General features: G+C 33.5%; 2 protein-coding genes across 6 annotated transcripts; one reads left to right on the forward strand and one right to left on the reverse strand.

Annotated features, from left to right (window-relative positions):
• Nucleotides 1-1,220: 1,220 nt before the first annotated feature.
• LOC18435379 (auxin canalization protein (DUF828)) lies at nt 1,221-5,249 on the forward strand. 3 transcript variants are annotated; one of them, XM_020668057.2, is made up of 8 exons: nt 1,221-1,861; nt 1,930-2,007; nt 2,087-2,155; nt 3,226-3,595; nt 4,265-4,432; nt 4,588-4,637; nt 4,752-4,809; nt 4,977-5,249. In XM_020668057.2, exons 1-8 carry the CDS (start codon nt 1,670-1,672, stop codon nt 5,177-5,179), a joined length of 1,188 nt encoding a protein of 395 aa, XP_020523716.1. In that variant the 5' UTR covers nt 1,221-1,669; the 3' UTR covers nt 5,180-5,249. The 3 variants fall into 3 exon arrangements, with proteins under 3 accessions (XP_020523716.1, XP_020523717.1, XP_020523718.1); XM_020668059.2 differs by having other exon boundaries at nt 1,740-1,861; nt 1,941-2,007; XM_020668058.2 differs by lacking the exon at nt 2,087-2,155.
• A 342-nt stretch (nt 5,250-5,591) lies between these two features.
• Nucleotides 5,592-12,164, reverse strand: LOC18435380 (Acyl-CoA N-acyltransferases (NAT) superfamily protein). 3 transcript variants are annotated; one of them, XM_011625493.3, is made up of 5 exons: nt 11,745-12,164; nt 9,585-9,740; nt 6,822-6,917; nt 6,096-6,216; nt 5,592-5,858 (listed from the first exon to the last, which is right to left on the reverse strand). In XM_011625493.3, exons 1-5 carry the CDS (start codon nt 12,153-12,155, stop codon nt 5,689-5,691), a joined length of 954 nt encoding a protein of 317 aa, XP_011623795.1. In that variant the 5' UTR covers nt 12,156-12,164; the 3' UTR covers nt 5,592-5,688. The 3 variants fall into 3 exon arrangements, with proteins under 3 accessions (XP_011623795.1, XP_020523719.1, XP_088710017.1); XM_020668060.2 differs by lacking the exon at nt 9,585-9,740; XM_088853891.1 differs by lacking the exon at nt 11,745-12,164 and having other exon boundaries at nt 6,357-6,917; nt 9,585-9,743.
• Between the last annotated feature and the right edge of the window lie 7,898 nt (nt 12,165-20,062).

Genomic DNA, 20,062 nt, shown 5'->3' on the forward strand with positions numbered 1-20,062 from the left:
GTATTCTCTCTTCTATCCTAATATCAAATGCTAAAGCATCTTGATCATTCTACTTTTGCACTCCTGGGTTTTCTATTATAGAAAAAATAGAAAATGAAAAATCATCCCATATTTAGACAAAAGTATTAGCTCACCTACCCACACTAAGAAAAGAAGCCTTGTTTATTGAATATTTTCATCATGGTTACATCAAATTGAAGCAAAGATGTGGTTTTCATGAGCCTCATGACAATCTCATGTAAAAAATGTTGGAAATTCTCAAAGCATTCACAAAGGAATGCATAAAGCTCCAAAACAAGACCACCAAGTGGTGTGGAGACAGGTGCCATGGACCCAAGAAACCCAACAAGAGGTGAACCCAAAGCATTCAAAAAGTAGGAGCAAAGCTTAAACATGGTCCATTGCCAGAGTGAAAACATTGTTAAATATAGTATTTGTTACTTAACTATCCAACCCACATGAGATGCAAATATAGTGTGAATGATTGGAGCATACTTCCCCACTAACTTTCATCAATCAAATTGGACCTGCTTCTTGTCTAGCCATGTTGCCTAAAGTGAGAAAGAGAGAGAGAGGCATACTTCCCCACCAGCTCTCATCAATGAAATTGAACCAGCCTCATGTCCAGCCATGTTGCCTAAAATGAGAGAGAGAGAGAGAGGAGCACTTCCCCACTAGCTTTCATCAATGAAACTGGACCTTCTTCATGTCTAGCCATGTCTAGAGAGAGAGAGAGAGAGAGAGAGAGATCCTCCTTTTCTCTTACGGTCCCCTCAATGGTGTTTTTGTGGAGGCTTTATCTCCCATAATGGGGTGCATAATATCCACTCTTTTGAGTTTCACAAAACATTGTGAACTCCCCTCCATTAAGAAAAACTGTCCACTTTCCACGCTTTTCATTTCCCACTAAAGGCAGCAAAAGCATGGACCATCTTTCTTAGCTTTATAATTGTCCCCATATGAACATGTTTAACCATGGAAATTATTAATAGCACGTGACCTCTCTCTTTCTCTCTCTCTGCCCCATATAGACATTTTTAACCTTTGAAATTGATGAGAGCATGTGACCGCTCTCTCACACACACACACAGTATAAATGTTCCATGGGTTATGGGCATAGCAATTATTTTAGAACCCCACTGAAGAGAAAATTATTTTAGTAATGCTTCACTATCTATGTTGTATCTTGGCATATATTCGAACTTGCCTGGAGAATCAATACTTTTCAGGAGTGGCATCCATCATTCCCCCTCCCTCCTTTCAGAACTCCCTAACCCCACTCACAATCAATTGAAACCCACACACTCTCTCTCTAGAACCCACTACTCCATTTTAAAGAGTCTTCTCTCTCTCTAGAACCCCACTGCTCCATTTTAAAGAGTCTTCTCTCTCTCTCTAGAACCCCACTACTCCATTTTAAAGAGTCTTCTCTCTCACTCTAGAACCCCACTACTCCATTTTAAAGAGTCTTCTCTCTCACTCTAAAACCCCACTACTCCATTTCACAAAGCCCTCTCTCTCTCTCTCTCTCTCTCTCTCTCAAACCCAACTATTTTACAAAGTCCAAACACCCATTCATCTTTCCCCACTTATCACATTTCACATTGAAACATTCAAGTGCTATATAGTGTGAGACTCATCTCTTGACTCTTTCTCTCACTTAAATATCATGACTTCCTATGCAATTGTTTCAACTGAAACAGTTGACCCAGTGACATTGAGGCATTCTCTTTCCCGTTGTTGGAGCAACTCGGCGATTTCAGTCTTTAATTCCATGCTGCCATTTTCTCACCAACCTCATAACCAACTTCAAAAATCCATAGTTCAAAATTTTGCTGATCATCTAAAAACCGAGATTCCAGTGAGTAAAACTCTTCTTGTTTATACCTCTATCTCTCTCTCTCTCTCAAGCGAATAAGTGCATTACAGGTTGATGACAGGCAGATGGATTTCAATGATGAGGACATGAACCGCAGGATGCCTGCATGGAGTTCAGATGAATTAAAGGTACGTGAGTTTTGTCAGAGAAGATCTCTCTCTCATTCACTGAATTTCTGACTTGGCATTGGTGTTTTGTGGGGAGAAGACATGGATATGGCTACAACATGCAATCCATCCTGAGCTGAATCTTGACCGCTGCTTGCGAAAGAGATGGGTAATCCAATGGCTATCTATGTTATGTCTATCTCGCTGAAAATGACTCGAATTTTCTTTTATACAATTCAATACTTGAATATATTCCGGACACATTAAGTGCATTATTAAGGATCAACATCTAAACTTCTTAGAACCAAATGACCAATAAATCATGCATAACTAAAGAAATTCAAGGGCATTTTTAAATGTAGAGATAAGCATATTCTTTTTAGTACCCACTAAGCTTACTTTAACACTTCTGAATGTTGAATATAACGACTTGGGCAGTAGACGAGTTTTTAAGACTCGACCGACTCATGTGACTTCCTATCTCGAGTTTCTATCCATTATTGCCAAGTTAGCTCCTCACATGACTAAGCCTGAGTTTTCAACTGTAAAGTAAAGCAAATTTTCTTGTTTTCTTTATATACTTCGAATTTGATTATTCTTAAATATCTTTTATGATTTGATATGATTGATCCAAAACATCTTTATGCCTATCAATCACCGCAAAAGCATAATTTTACATGATTTTCCATCCCGTTGATTTACTCTTCTGTTTCTTTAAAAAATTACAATATGTTACTCGTATTGCTACTTGCAGCTATTTATTGCAGATAAGCAACTTGATTAATTTTTAAGGAGCCATTAAGGCTTCCATACAGAGAGAGATCATTTTCAAATATTAAATATTAATAACATATCCTGTCAACAATTCCTTACTAGTTTTTAAATTTGTTTATTTATATAAATTATTTTCATACAATGTACATGCAATTAGCTAGTGGAATTGTATACATTGAGACCATTTATCTTTTGTTTAGGGAGGTTACAATTACTTACAACCATCCGATGTGAAATCTGATCGCTTGGATGTATCACAAAATTCAAGAAAATTTCTTTTGAACTTTGAGCTTGGTCAATGAAATAAATGCAACCACCCAATTTCACATCCAATAGTCAAGATTAATTGCGACCACCTTGTATACTTTCCCTTGGCTAAAATAGTAACCTGCAAATTTTGAACTTTTCAATAGTTTATTATTTAAAAAACAAAAAATTGCATAACATAACTCCTTAAATCTGCAGCTCAACATGATACCCACAAAGGAAATCCTACTCCATCCAGGAGAATCCATAAGGAGATGGTTGAAAGAGATGAAGCAAAGGAAAAAGGAGGAAGAGAGGCTACGTAAAGCCGAAGCCCATGCTGCAGTGTCAGTGGCTGGGGTGGCAGCAGCACTGGCAGCAATTTCTGCAGAAAATGCTGCAAACCAATGCGGCCATAACCCAAGGGATTCAGCCATGGCTTCTGCCGCTGCTTTGGTGGCATCACAATGCATTGAGATAGCACAGAGTATGGGAGCAAAGAGAGATGAGATTGCTGCTGCACTGGCCTCAGCTGTGTCGACCAAGAGCACAGGGGATATCATCACACTCACTGCAGTGGCTGCCACCTGTGAGTGTTTTATAACCTATGTGGGTGTTCTGAATGAGAATTGGAGTGGCAGGCCTATGGTTGGATTCGTGGTGGTTTTGATTTGAGTGCTTTTGTGTGAACGGAGAATCTACACACACGAGAGAGAGAGAGAGAGAGAGAGAGAGAGAGAGAGAGAGAGAGAGAGAGAGGGATCCAAGGTGCTGAATGCAAAGCCTTCGCAAGTAACCTTATATTGGTATAAGTTAGAAATGGTCATGTTAATTACTTCACAAAATGACCAAAAGTGCTTACCAAATATGTCTTTTAATAGAAGAAATTATTGTAGTTTTGTTATGCATACAATGACTGTGAAGCAAGCCACAAGGACATATGGGAAGATTTTGATTGAATCATGCAATGGCATGTACAATATTAGTCATTTGGGCAAAGTTGAGATGTCCAAAAAGTTTAAAAACACACTGAGAGCGACCTCACTATTAGTTCCCACAAACACATGCACATAAATAGAATATTTTATACGAGTTAAGAAATTCTTTCAGTAAGTTACTAGAACCTAGTCTGACACTACAAAAGTGAATTTAGAAAATGGAAGCAATGAAAACCCCTAACATGCTTATAACTACCATGATATGAAAATGACAATGATGATGATGATGATGCGTATGCGTGTTTTTGTGGATGTCTCAGCACTGAGAGGGGTTGCAGCTCTGAAAGCAAGGCCAGCCCACAAAGTAAGGGGGAACCATGGATTCTCTGTCATTCCATATCTCGAAGTGGGAAGGGAAGATATTGGGTTCGAGAAAAGAAGGGCCATTTTGGCTCAGGGCGAGCAGCTTATTGTTCACAACACAAATGGTAGGTGTTGGTCTCACTTGGTGGATTAAGTACGAACATAAAATTTCAAAATTTCTAAAATTTCAAAGCTCTCTTGTTCAAAATTCAAGTGTAGTACTTTTAAGAGAAAAAGTTACTCAAATACTCTGTTTTCTTTTGGGTTTTGTGTTGGTTAGGAAAATGCAAGCCAAGATTCATATCAATTGTCCTCAACAACCAAGCCAAGGTCAGGTCCCAAAGCTTAACCACAAAGTTCACCCTCCACAAATGTTCACATAGTCTGATATTTCTAGGTTCACAAAGTAATTAGTTCAAACCCTTCTTGAATGTTTTATTGCAGCTTGTTTTGAAAATCAGGAAGAACAACATGCTCAAATCACTCATGCACGCTACAGAGAGTAAGTTTCTTTAATGTAGGAGTCACCAGTCACTGTCTTGCTCATAAATAGTACAGCTATTATCTTTTTATATAGTAATAACTTAAGCCAACCTCAAATAGTTGGGATAAGATTCGGATGATGATAGAAATAATATAAATGACCAGGCATCATTGATAAATTCACAGGTTTCATAAGCAATATGCATAGTTCACTACAAGAGGATTCTGCAGAAGAAGATGACAGGCCATATCTCATAGTATTGGAAACCACTGAAGGCATTATAAAGCTAGAGATGAATGAATCTGTATCCTATAAGATATGGTCAATGACTATAAACTACATGCTGCTTCTCTCCACTAGCTACAGTGGATATGAACTTCAGTTCTGAGGTGGATTGTTTAAGATTCTTACTCACAAAATGAATGAACTAAATCCGAGAAGGATAGGCTCAAATCTAAGTTTATGGTCTCAAATCCAACACTACTTCTACATTTCCTTCTTCTGGATGATAAATAACCAACAATGATTTGGTTCCAGAATAATTAAGCAACTCAAAATAATTTGATTGTAATGGTTTACAACTTCTCATTTTTTTTGTTCAATACCCAACTTTTCATTTTGTTCAATGAACTTCCGACATAGAATTCAACCATGTCCATTAATTCTGCAGATGCATGCTTAAGCAATTGTAAATTGAGGGCATGCTAGAGTTGCCCTTTTATTAATATTTTACATTAAAAAAAACTAGAGAATTGTCCTCACTGAACATGCAGAAGGGCCCAATATCACAAGAGAATCCATTGAGTGCAAAAACACAATTTCAATTACTAATATAAAGGCAATATTACGGTTAGAAAACAACCAAAAAAGATATACATTTACCAACTCTTTATACATTCAAAGGTTAGTTTTAGTCAGGTCAGCCCATAAAAGAAGGCGTCTTGGCCTACCTAGGAATCTAGCCTGCCACGCAGGTTCATCATTCTCATATATGAAACCACTTTTGTGATAGAGTCTCTTGGCCGCATCATTGTCCACAGCAACATGAGCATAAAGATCAGTTATGCCTGGAATTATGAAAAGACAAACCATGACTGAACTTCCATCCATTTAAAACTCTCTCTCTCTCTCTCACACACACACACACACACACCAAAGAACAAAAGAAGAAGGCTTCAAATGTATAAATAATAGATATAAAGGGAATTTCCATAGTGAAGTAAACTCAAAGCCACGAAACAAAGGTCAAAAAAGAGTCTCAAAAAAATAAAAAGGAGTAACAGAAAAAATGCAGAGGAAAATACCCCATTCCAAAGCAACCTTTTTGGACTTGGCAACAAGTCCATAGCCCACTCCTTTTCTATGTAACTCTGTAGCTACACATACATTGCTAAGGTAGGCCCTTGCGAAGTCAGCTCCAATGCCCTGTTAGAGTCAAAGAACCTCTAAAATTTTCAAATATGGTTCTCATAACTTCTAAATCAGAGTTGCTTGCTCAAAAAGATGGTATGAAACAGATTTTCACTGGAAAACTAGCCCCTCACAAGGACTTAAAAAAAACATACCAGAAAGGAAAGATCACCCATGATCAAAGATTTTGCTCATGCCGATTTTACCACCATCTTTTTCCTTAAATATTTGTCAAACATTTGAACATCATAGTAACAGACAATCTGATATTATCCCAGTAGCTCAGAGATACCAAAGTTTTTTTTTCTAGATCAAGAAAAAAGTATTCTCATTACCATTACAAGACAGTCTCCTCTTAAACTGAATAGAGTAGGGTATATCAATATAAATTTTATATGCACCTTAAGAAATGGTATACATAAAGCAAATAAATAAGCCATTATAAATCAATTTAAGAAACATGAAAAAGATACAAATTGCATCATTATGAGAAGACAATCAGAATATTTCTATGGATCTAATTATTCTCCTAGATGGCATTTCTACATGAAGACATAAGACATGACATCCAAGATAACGAAATTGGTCCAGGAAACATGCAAGAAAGTTCACAAGGATACCTCTGGCCTCTTCCCTGTTATTTCATCAGCAAGCCTCATAGCTTGGTTCAGATCCAAGGTCCCAATCACAACTCGATCCTCTCCATTTGTCGAAAACTACCAAAGATACCACAAGAAAAATCACCGAACGAAGTTAAAACCAAAGTTGGAAGGTATAACTTCCACTAAGACAGTTTCACAATCAATGCATATCAATATCACCTCAGAAAGCAAGTATCATTTTAATTTACAAAAGGGTGTGATCTATATAAGGTTTCAACCTTAAACAATCAAAGAAAAGGTGCAGTTCCAATGCCAGAAACCCTTATGATGGCATAGAAATCTTTTCCATCCTAATTATGAAATTTTGAAGCTCCAAAAGTAGTGTAGAATGAGCAGATCTATAAAAACTTAAAACTTTTTGCAAATGCACGGTCTAGACAATGTGTAACAAGATGCACCATTTTTAAGACGTCTAATCTTTTTCTTTTTTTTTCACATCATTCATCTCGAAGGGCAAGATGATCAATTATAGGATTTTCAACATCATAGCAATTTTTTAGGTGCACCTTACTTCTACAATATAAGATTGACATCTTATACTTTTTCCTTTATAAAATAAGAACTTGATAAAATATAAGAAATTCAATGAGATTTCAATGGCATTCAGACTCGTATTTAACTATTTCTTCAAGGCAGTTATTGCACCACTTTAGCCATAAAATCAGTAACTTGAGAACAAACAAGCTCTTTTTTCACTGGTTAGAACAAAAAACCCTTTAATGGGCATTTCATGCTTTCTGCAAAAAATATACTGTAATCAATGTCATCAGATTTGCCTCAAGGGACTCCTCACTTTAGCCAGAAGAGGGAAGTGCTTTGGCTCTTCGGCAGATTTATAGAGGTCTTCGGTTGCACTTTTAAGAACAAAATTCAATAAAATACATAGAATTAAGCCACTTTTAAAATTTTATATATATGACAAGGTTTCAGACAACACTAAGCAGCTGGCTAGCACCCATCATCCAGCGCCTAGGAGGGGTGCAAAACTGGGCACCCAGAACCTCCAGCTCCCAGTAGTGAAATTCTTGAGATATATGCATATATGTGCTGTCCAAACGCACATATATGCATATATTTGTGATACTTTTTAAATTTTTAGTATTTATATGTATTGTAACTAACTTTTTTTTTTGGGTAATTGTAACTAACTTTTTTCATAGAAACATATCGCCTGTTAAGAATAGACATATTCAAAACTTCAAATGACAAAACATTTAGTGAAAAACTTAAAAAAGTCCGTAGTGTATACTGTATTAATCTCCAACTGTCCATATTCCATAATCACATGGACTCCAAGTCTTCAACAAACCTACAAAAATATAAACCTAATAGTCCAAAAAGGCAAAAATTCCAAAATCCAAACCAAGATAGTGCAATAAATATGAAATACAAAAGAAGAGAGAGGACATCTTCATTTCTCCCATCATCATCAGTCAGAATCAGAATCAACATCATCACTTGCATCTCCATCTTATAGATGTTTATTTTATTTTTTTTAAGGGGTTCAAAATACCCCCAATACTCGTTTAAAACAAATTCGGGGGTGGTTCAAATTACATAAAATGCCCTTAAGGACTACTTTAAAGACGGAAAGGGGCCCATGGTCATGGGCCGGCGCCCAAGAACTGGAGCCCAGGAAGGGACATCCAGGCCTAGGCGTGCACCCAAGGGTACCTAGGCGCTGGGTGCACTGTTTTTATAAATACTGATATATGAGGTATACTATCCAAAATTTTAAATATCCCAGAGCTATTTTGTGAGGCTTTTAATATTTTAGTGTACTTTTACACAATTTTGAATACTTAAGGGGCATTTTTAAAATTTTACCAATATTTTAATTCAAACCGGGAGTGATTTGCTTTGTTTTGAATTAGGGCCTGAAGCCAAAGGCTTTGGCCATTTTGGCCGAAATGAGGGAACTAATAATATTGCTTTCAATGGAAGATAGAAACAGAAATATACACAAAACAACTAGAATTCAACAAGATATATGCTTCCCAAGTTATCTTGCAAATCGCATGCAACAGTTAAAAACAATGTGCTTCATTAAATATCATAATTTGGAGTCTGCCATATAGAGAAAAGCACAATGGCTTTGATCAAGAGAATACTTTGTTTTCCAAGTAAAAGGGACATCACTGAGTCACAATGCATTAAAAAATCAAAAGTAAAATACAGCTTTTGGAAAAATAAACAATGGAAAGATCACATCCATAAATAGATGGAACCATAAGATTGTTTCTCCCTCTCCAACCACTTCCATGGGCAACATTTCCAACTTCTTTATGTGTTTTCCATCAGTTTAACTCCAGCTTTTTTTCTGGATATTATGAACAACCATCCTATTCAAATAACTCCATCTCAAGAGGATAGAGGTAGTTAAGCACCACACACGAACAGTTTTAACTGTCCATCATTCAAGTAATCATTAAATGTTTATCCTTTACTCCTTACCACTTTCTCTATGTATCCACCACTTTCAACCATGCACTGTATCATGCATATGTCAATTCAAGTAAGACTAGATCACTTAAATGAATGAAATTTTGGTAAAGTAAAGGTATAAACAAGCCAGCCAAGATGTATATTATCAAACCGAATTCTCTTGTAAACATCAAAATAAACCTTGCTAATCATTAGCTATAGAAAACCAGGCTCTATGAAATTTTGTGTTTCACTAGAATTTCTTAACATAAGATTTTCCAAGATTAATATGATTACCTTGCATGACGAGCACAAGTCATCTGCAGGCTTTGAAAATTGTGATACTGAAAGGGTAGCATTAATGCAAGCAACGCGATTGAATCCTACCCTTTCCCCAGCTATCCGCTCTTTCAGTGCCCCAAATTCCCTCTCCGCCAAGTACTTTTTATGATCCTAACAGAACTTGACAAAAAATAAACACCATCAGACTTTGAGAAGAAACTGGAAAATGAAATAAGAGAGATGACAATTTCATGGATAGATAAAGAAATATTGTGGTTCACGCTCAGTTCAAAATTCAATTAGGAAGCAGCAGCCCGAAAGATTTGACAAAAATAAACACCATCAGTACTTCAAAATTAAATGGATAGTCAGAAATAAAATGTTTTTGCATGGAAAAAGGAAAGCCTGTGGGTCTTGCCCAGTTCAAACTTCAACAAGGAATTAGCCACAGAGATATTTCAAAATGTCAAGGTCCTTACTGGGCAAAAGGCTGTCCTTGCCGAGACTATATTTTGCACTTATATTATGCTTTTCGCATAGAAATTACAGCAGATGGCATCTACTTCACAACAATGCATTCACACAAAGCTTCAAAATTTCTAAATAGAAAAGATAATACAAAATATGGTGGGTAGGGATAAACCAAAGAAGGAATTTGTAACACTTACAGCAGCAAGATAGCTCACTGTCTCCAGCATTAGATTTCAAACTCAGGTACTTGAACACCCATAATTCTAAAAATAAATAGAACGTACTCATGTTAGTGCGTTCCCCTTAAGAGACGCACTACACCACACGGGTGCAGTGAGAAAAAAGCAAGGGTTAGCTAGGGCATTGTCTTATTGAAGGTATGGCGCTTGATAGAGAAGAATGGAGGAACAGGATTCATGTAGCCAATCCCAAATAATTGGGATAAGGCTTGTATGATGATGATAATGAAACAAAGCCTACTCATCAGGCCTGCATGTTGTGGCTATTTATCTAGTCAGCTATGGAAACCTAAATTGCTCCCTCTCCAATTGGGTATGTAGCTTGAAAAAATGGAATGATAACAAAGCCATGAGTAAGCAAATGGATGGTGTTGCGGCTGGCCACTTGTAAGCATGTCAATAGTCATTGAAAGTGTTCCACTACATAAAAGATCAACACTGATTTGATCAAACCCGAGTTACATACAATGCTTAAATTCGATTCTGCCATCTATGACAGTCCCAATTTGAAAACTAATTGCATCTTACAGATTCAAAGTTATAAACCACAAAAGGATATTCTAGCGTTTATAGATGCAAGATTGTTCTGTTTCACCAATATTCTTTTAAACTTCAGATACTTGTAAATGCATAGTCCCTGAAAAATAATAGGAAAAAGAAAATGAAAAAAAAAGAACTCTTCTTTCACAGTTTGTTTGAATTTAACTTATCATCTTTTTTTTCTTTTTTTTTGGGTAATTCAGTGGGGAAGACAGGCCCCTACCCATGTTTTCAAATAGTTTAGGAGTTAGTTTTTTGAAGATGTAAGTGGGGTGGTATCAGTGGGAATGCAAATCACAACATGGTGACTAGGGTGTGGGGGTGCTACCACCACAACCTCAGCCCCTTTCCCAATTTAACCCATCATCTAAAGATTAGTGAGCTGCATATAATGAAATGAAAAATATTTGTGAGGTGCATATAATGAAATGAAATATGGAAGAATCACCCTCTACTGGTAGGTTGTTGGACTCAGCTAGATTACTAAAATTACACTAAAGTCTTGAAATATGATAAGAGCAGCTGAAGTAAACAGAACCCACCAATTACTGGAAGTTCGCCACTAGCCAAATTATCAACACTGGTATGATGTACCTTGAATTGTCCAAAACAACATGATTTGATCAAATTACTCAGTTATGTACAGTGCTTAATCAATGATAATGCCATTTATACAATTAATTGAATCTTAAACATTTAAATCCACCAAATTATACAGTAATATGTCAAAAAAAAAAAAAACGTACCCAAAAAGATAATAAATCAAGTAAAATAAAATATTTTAAATTTAAGAATCAAATTCAGCTATATTCCAGAGCAGAGCTTTGTCATGATCACAGAGGGTAAAACCCACAAGAAAACTGGTTTCAGAAAGCAAGTAAAAGAAGCAGAACACTAAAAAAACCAGATCATTTTCACAACTCACCTCAATTCCAAAAGTTTGCTTGCATTCATAAAAAGTTCGAACACGAAGACAAGCTGCAGCCCATAATTCCTCGTCGCAGACTGCTTCTCTGACGACCAAAGAGTCTCTTCCTGTGGTTTTTTGAGGGCATTTCTGCGAAGCGGGTACTTTAAAATAGTGGGTCTTCAATGGAGAGAGATTCTTAGAAAGGAAGAGAAGTGAGGAGATCGGACAAGAACAGAGGCTCCCTGAAAGGAATTTGATATGAAAAGAAACAGTGCCAGTAAATGGGTATTTGGGTTTGGCTCTAATGAAGATATTGTTTTCTCTAGAGAGAGAATGAGAAGGAGAAGAGAGAGAAACTAGCCGTTGTTTTGCGCCTGAAACTGAAACTGAGAGAAAAGAGGATAGACCCGCCATGGCCACCCACATTCCCCCACTCACGGTGATAAAACCTGTTTATATACTTCTTCTTTTTTTTATGTTGAATTCCAAAAAATGGCCCTTCTAAATTATAAATTATAGAAATTCTCCATAACCTGCTTTCCCCAATTACCCAACCAACGTACCTTTACTTTTACTTTTACTTTTACTTTTACTTTTTTTTTTCTTTTTTTTTTTCTTTTTCTTCTTTCTTTTACCAAAAAGATGAAAATGGAGTGAAACAAGTAACATGATTTCCTACTATGCATTTCTAACTTTAAAAACCCGAACGATTGGCCGAACTAATCTATAGAAAGTGAATATTGTTCATATACTTGATACCATTTGCCCCTTATTTTGTAATACAAATTGTTTTAGTAAGGACATTTTTTTGTCATTAAAAAAAGGTAGGATAGGTATAATAAATAAATTAGTAGCATTTTATTAAGGGTGTGGTTTCTATTAGGTTGCAACTCTAAACAATCCAATTAAGAGGCACTTCCAAATTTTAATATAACATGTAATTTTGGTATAAAAGTTTATTAGGATTATCTCAAAATCTATTTTCATATCTAATTATAAAATTTTAAACTCCAAAAATGATTAAAATCAAGTAGATCTATAAACATATGAAAATCTTGAAAATTGACGGTCTAGATAATGTGTTGCAAAATGTATTATTCATAGGATTCAAAATCTTTTTTTTATATATATTCATACTTAATGTCGAGATGATAAAACTAACTTTTTTCGATAGATATTTGAGGTGCATATGTAGTTCTACACTTTAAGGTTACAACGTTATATAAATTTTTTCTTTTTATTAATGGTTAAGAAGCGATCATTGCTCCATGTGGGTAATATCACATTTTGTAAGTAATGCCATCTCTTTCTACCAAAATTTTTATTTTACCATTGATTAATTATCTAAAATACTCCTAAATATAAAAGTTACTACATGGTATGATAAGGATATTAAGTGTCCAAATATATTGAGTACCTAAAAAAATACTTGCATGTATAAGTGCAATAACACAACATGTTAAAATAATAATAGTGAGAACTGGGTGAGAATGAGGCCATTTTTTACCTAGACCAAGAGACTTTTAAAGCATTTGATGAGTTATTGGTTTATGATTTGGGGTTGTCTACAAAGACCATGTATCTTTTGTACATTAAATTCACAACCTTTCTAGTCCCTTGAATTTCAAAATGGGTGCTTATAAGAGTATCATGAATGGGCATAAAGTTCAAAAAGTAAATTCTTAGATTTTGTGATTCAACCTAAGCCATCCAGTTTGACATCTAATAAGTGGAAATGATTGGGATCTCCATGTACAAAAGATAAATGATCTATTTATAAACAATCCCTTATGATTTTTTTTAGGAAAAATTACATACATATCTGTTATAGTTTCCGTTATTACAGCTCTACAGAATAGTTTCTATTATTACCACCGTATCCGTTTTTTTCATTTTAAAACGGGAATTTTTAAAAAAGCCGACCTTACCCTCTTTTTGGTTGTTGAACAACCGGATTCAAAGTATTTTCGGTTGTTCAACAACCGAAAATACACCAATTTTGGTTCTTGACGAGCTGAAAATTTAAATTTTTTTGTTGTTGAAGAATGAAAAATTATTTTTGGTTCTTCAAGAACCGAAAGATGTTTTCTCTTTCTTTTGGCGTATTTTCTCTACCTTTCTGAAGTCATAGTTATCCAATAAAATCAAAGGGAACAACTAATTTGAGCCCCTAAATTTAGAAGAAATCTCACAAATTATGAACTTACCCAAAAAAAACGCTCCGTGAACGAGAGAGAGAGTTTTTTAAAAAAAACCATTTACCCATGTAATGTTGAGAGAGAGGTAAAGAGAGGATACGCACCCCCACAAGGGAGAGAAAAAAATCGGTTATTGAAGAACCTAAAATTTTAAATTTTCGGTTCTTCAAAAAGAAAAGTTGGCCCGGTTTTCGGTTGTTTCAATTTCGGTTGTTGAACAACCTACTTCAAAATAACCGAAAATACTTTGAATTCAGTTGTTCAACCACCGAAAAAGGGTAAAGTCATTTTTTTAAAAAAAAAAATCCGTTTTGACATGAAAAAATGGACACGGTGATAATAACGGAAACTATTCGATAGAGCCGTAATAACGGAAACTATAACAAATATGTATGTAATTTGTTTTTTTTAATGCAAAAACAAATTAATAAATGTGAATAACCAATGCTACCTAGTAAAAAAGATGAAAAATAATTTCACACTGGCACAAATCGTCGAGCTGTTTTGATATCCATAGAATATGATTTGTTTTCACATGGTCTTTTATTACGCTGTAAAGGAGGATAGGTCAAGTATCCATTACTTTTATGTGGTGGTCACATGGAGAGAGGAATAAACTTTGTCCTATGTTTCTAGCCAATGAGGATATTTAAGTCCTAGTTGCAGGAGTTCATGTGCTTGGAAATTTCCATCAAATTTTTTTTTGGTTAAGTTTCTCCTATGTTCAAACAAATATGGACCCCATTTCTATGCGGCCAAGCCCGCATACATAGAAATGAGGATCTTTTAGTAAATTTATTTTTGAGATGGATTAAAACTTAAATTTTAAGGACATGTAATATTTAACATGGAGATCATGAATATGAAAAAACAAATAAATTTTTAAAACTAAAAATAATAATTCTAATAAAAAAATATTTGGACTGTTAGTTTCCATTACTTATAAATAGAATACCAACTTGCATCCATCTTTAAGATAGATGCTTTACGACCGCATATGTAAAATGCAGTCCAACCCGCATGAAACCATTTTCCAACAAATATTGCCGGAAAAGTGTTTGGTGAGTCAGCTGACTCACTTGATTTTGAAGGAAAAATCTTTATGGATTTTGAATTTAAATTTTGGGATTTGTTAATCTCAACTATTGTGTTCCCCACTCAATATGGAATTTTTTGGGATTCGTTAATCCCCACTGAATATGGAATTTTTTGAAATACAAAAAATTATATTTTTTTCGATTATAGTTTTCCACCATGCACTTTCAGGTATAGTGGAAACGACCATTTTTTACATCCATCTCTAAAATGGACACATGATGCATGAGGGGACGCATGCCGTGTCCAATATTGACATTACTTATGGAGGAGGGTATTTTGGTAGGTTCTCATCACAAGGTTTTGATGGAAACAAGATGCATTTTAAACCAGGCTGAAGTGAAAACATTTTTAGCTCCGGCTTGAGCGAAATGCATATTTGTACCCTCTGGTGAAACCTAGGAGGGATTTTAAATATTCAAATTTGGAGAGGTAATCCATTAGAGACCACCTTAAAAAAAAAGTTTCCTACCAATTTTGTTCAAAAAAAAAAAAAGCTTCCTACCATTGCATAGACACTCCAAAATTTGGATGGTTAGATTGTTTTTTTTGGGCAGTTCACTAGGGATTTAAGCCCCTACTTATAATAAGAATAAAATTCGAAACGTCATATTGTGGCATCCCGCTATTATGACTACTTAGCCTTGAGTCTATTCTTTGATGGTTAGATCTAAACGTTTAAAATTTTAATATCTAATCATAATATTTCTTAAAATTATTCCTGACTTATGAAGTAAAGGCCACACTTTTGTATGCAAAAATACGTTCTAATGGGGTGTTTTTTTTTTCTGGGAGAGCAGGTGTACATTTTGCTCCCATAGAGTATGCACTTGGGATTCAAACTTTTATGTACCTTGAGCATGAGGGGTCACAATCTCTTCTAGCAATCAAATTTGAATTTGGACAATTTGGGTGTGTCACAAAGTTTGACTAGTCTCTTTTGAACTTTGAGAGTAATCAATTTTACATCCACCAGAAAAGAGTCAAAAGACAGTGTTTTGAAACTCCGATTGGTGGGATGAATCATTCACTCATAAATATATCAGATTGTTGGATTGGTGATCAGGTTCAAGTATGGATCAATGATCAAAAAAATATTAAAGATATACAAAATAAAGTACAAATAAAATTACGGGCATATAAGATGGGGATTAAAAGGGGGAAAAAGTTTATATAAGGATGCTACCTTATAATGTAGAACTACATATACCCCTCAAAAATCCATCGGTAAAGGTAGTTTTAATGTTGAAAAACCCTTGGATTGATCATCTCGACATCGAGATGTATGACTATGAAAAACAAAAAGATTTTAAGTCTCGAAAATAGTGCATTTACAACATATTATCTACACACCGTCCATTTTGAAGATTTTCATATGTTTATAGATCTACTTGATTTTAACCATTTTTAAAATTTAAACTTTTATAATTAAATATAAAAATAGATTTTGAAATAATAATATTTTACATTAAAATTATATACCATGATAAAATTTGAAGGTGAACCTTACCTCTACACCTACATATGCATCAGTATACATACTGCACCCTTAAAAGGGACCTAAGAAAAAAGTACACAATCTTAAAAAGCAGTGGAGTTGTAAGAGGGTGAGTTTTAGGGGGGCACCAGGCTGGAACTTAGACCATGAACAGGTTTGGTCCCGACTTCCACACAATTTCCATCTGGATAGGTGATAGATCGAAAATTACCACACTTTAAAGCACCGGAAAGAGTGATTTAGAACATGCTATATATAAATAGGGCCCGGTTTTTATGTGGCCAAGCCCGCATATGTAGAAATATGGGCCTATTAATAAATCTATTTTTAAGATGGATTTTTTGAAGTAAATTTTTAGGACATGTAAGAGATCATAAATATTGAAAATAAATAAATTTTTAAAACTAGAAATAATAATTTTAATAAGAAAATATTTGAACCATTAGTTTCCATTGTTTTTAAATGGAACACCTACTTGCATCTATCTTTTAAGATGGATGCTTTACACTTTGTGGACCGTATATATAGTCATACGGTCCATCCCGCATGAAACAATCTTCCATATAAATATTGTTTTAACTCCATTGACCTACTTCAAATTTTTTGACTTGAAATTCCTTTACAAATAAAATTTACTATGAGTAGATTCTGTGTTGGAAGGAAATATCGATGGTCCTATTATGGGACTGTATGTTTGGTCTCACTGCCAAAACACTATGTTGGGGGATTTGTTTGACCCCAAAACCATTAAATAATCACTATTCTTCTCTAGGATCAATTTAGACAAAATGTTTTTGAGCCAAGAAAAAAAAAGAGAATAACCTCCTGATCAATTCCTGCTCAAGATTGACTTAGGACCACTTATTTGATAGACAATCAAATCAAGAACCCAAATAAATTTTATTTCTAATTGAACGAAAAGTGAATGATTTTTTATTATGCATTGCCTGGGCGCAAGCTTCTCTATAATTTACAAGTGAGAAATTTATGAGCTCTAAAAGGCATGGATATAGAGGGAGAGAAATGGGTATTTACGGGCGTGTTTGATAACTGGAAGTGTCTCTCTGAAAGTTTAGAACTTTTTAATAGTATTCAAGTTTCGTGTTTGATAAAAAAAAATTAAACTTCAAACAAAACTTCAATGAACTGATCAAGTTCCAATCTTGCATTAAAAAAAAAATTCCAAGTTCCAATCTTGCATTAAAAAAAAAATTCCAACCCAAAGGTTGGAACTTAAACTTGGAATTTTTTTTTTTTTTTTTTATGAACCTCCCCTCCCTTCATATATAAAATATATATTTTTTATTGTATAATATACGATATAATTTATTGTATAATATATAATGTACTTTATTATATTTTATATTTTATTTATATAATAGATATTTATAATATTATATAATAAAAATATATACAATTTATAATATATTATATTATATATATATATTATACAATATTGTTTTATGTATATTATATAATAAAAATAAAGATTAATAAAATAATTCACTATATAATATATCTTATATAATACAAATATATATATCAATAAAATAAATATAAAATACACTATATGATATTTTACTTTACGTTATATATGCTATATGTGTATATTTTATTTTATAATATATGCTATACTTTTTTGTATAATATATAATATATTTTATTATATATCATATTTTATTTACATAATAGATATTTATAATATTATATAATAAAAATATATATTAATAAAATAAATATAAAATGCAATGTATAATATACTATATTATTTTATTTAAATATATATTATATAATAAAATAAATATAAAATACTCTATATTATATATTATGCTACGTTATATATCTTATATAAAATATACATCTATATATTATATATTTATGTAATATAAGATACTTTCATATATATATATATATATATATATATATATATATATATATTAAAAATAAATATAAAATACAATATATTATATATTATAGTATGTTATAAATATTATAAAATATGATAGATATTTATAATATTATATAATTAAAATATATATTAATAGAATAAATATAAAATACTATGTACAATATATTATATTATTTTATGTAATTATTTAATAATGAAATCAATAAAAAGTGCATTATTTTGTTATATATATTAAATATTTATGTAATATAATATATTTTATTATATAATATAAATATAAAATACATTATACGATGTTATATATATTATATAAAATATATATTTATGTAATATAAGATATTTACTATATATCTCAGGAGTTATCGAACGCATAAACTATGAACTTTTTAACTTCCTAGGGAGGTTATCAAATACATAAACTATGAACTTTTAAGTAATTTTTAATTTAGAGTCTTTTAGGAACATTCAACTTACATTTCATGAACCTTACCTCGACATCAAGAAGTATGGACATGATATTTCAAGTCTTAGAAATGGTGTATTTTGTAACGCATTTTTTTATCTTCAATTTTCAAGATTTTCAAGTTTTCGTAAATTTGTCGATCTACAATATTTTTAAAGATTTAATAAATAAAGATAAAAATATATTTTAAGACTATCTCAAAGATTTACAGTATTGAAAGCACATTTCTCGATACTATTTGAAGGTAGGCTCTAATTTGATTGTTTAGAGCCTCGGCTCTATACAAACCGCACCCAATTAATTCGAGAGGGGATAATATTCTTTTCCTTTTTTTTTCTTTTTTTTAAAGGTGGTTGGAAGATTCTTCCTTTTTTTTCTTTTTCTTTTTTTATAAGGCGGTTGGAAGATCAGATTGCACCAGAGTTTCTTTATATTTTGAGGGTTCAAAGGTTGATTTTTATATTTGATTTTTCGAACCAGGTATTAATTTCGAAACTCATGTGGACTTCTTAACGAAAATTTCTCCAAAATCTACATGAAGCAGAAACAGAAATCTCATCCCAAATTCGGCGAAATTTTAAGCCATGAGCTTGAGTATGTATCCCGATTCTTCTTACTTCATGGGGACTCAAAGTGTTCATTGGTTATTGGGCCAGGCCTTGCTCTGACTAAAAAGGTTATGATAACACATTTATTGTTCTGTTGCATCTCGAGTCATCTTTCAGTGTGCTTAGAGAGAGAAAGAAGGAAGATTTGGGCATCAAATTAAGAGAGATAAAGTAATGTACTTAGAGAGAGAGAGAGAAGAAAGATTTAGGCGATGAAAGAATGTGTTGTCATTTCGGTTCTTAACAAGAGGAAGCGAACTAAACTGCAGAAGGTCACATCCACAGGATTCTCTGTGTGCCCTAGCATAGTTCTTGCTCAAAACCCTAAGCCTGAAAAAACAACTGAACATTTGTACCATTTCAACTTCAGTATCAAAATATGCTATGTGGGTGAATGCAAGCATGTGGCCCTTGTTCATTCCAAGTACATGTTTTTACTGTGCACTTTAACTATGCACATTTCCTTTTTTACTATACGTGCCGTTTTTCTTATCTTTTCCTTTTGTTTTTTTGCCTGGTGACTGCATATATACATAGTTCATGCCGTTTATAGAATCGACCC

The sequence above is a fragment of the Amborella trichopoda genome, chromosome 12, assembly GCF_054954075.1.
Source record: "Amborella trichopoda isolate Santa Cruz 75 chromosome 12, AtrichopodaSantaCruz75HAP2 v2.0, whole genome shotgun sequence".
NCBI lineage: Eukaryota > Viridiplantae > Streptophyta > Magnoliopsida > Amborellales > Amborellaceae > Amborella > Amborella trichopoda.

Coding starts and splice junctions, on each gene's coding strand:
- LOC18435379 (XM_020668057.2), top strand. CDS start 1,670: ATGACTTCCTATGCAATTGTTTCAACTGAAACAGTTGACCCAGTGACA. Junction 1,862..1,929: donor ATCTAAAAACCGAGATTCCA/GTGAGTAAAACT, acceptor AGTGCATTACAG/GTTGATGACAGGCAGATGGA. Junction 4,810..4,976: donor ACTCATGCACGCTACAGAGA/GTAAGTTTCTTT, acceptor ATAAATTCACAG/GTTTCATAAGCAATATGCAT.
- LOC18435380 (XM_011625493.3), bottom strand. CDS start 12,155: ATGTGGGTGGCCATGGCGGGTCTATCCTCTTTTCTCTCAGTTTCAGTT. Junction 6,918..9,584: donor ACTTGTGCTCGTCATGCAAG/GTAATCATATTA, acceptor TATCTTTGGTAG/TTTTCGACAAATGGAGAGGA. Junction 6,217..6,821: donor TAACAGGGAAGAGGCCAGAG/GTATCCTTGTGA, acceptor TGACTCTAACAG/GGCATTGGAGCTGACTTCGC.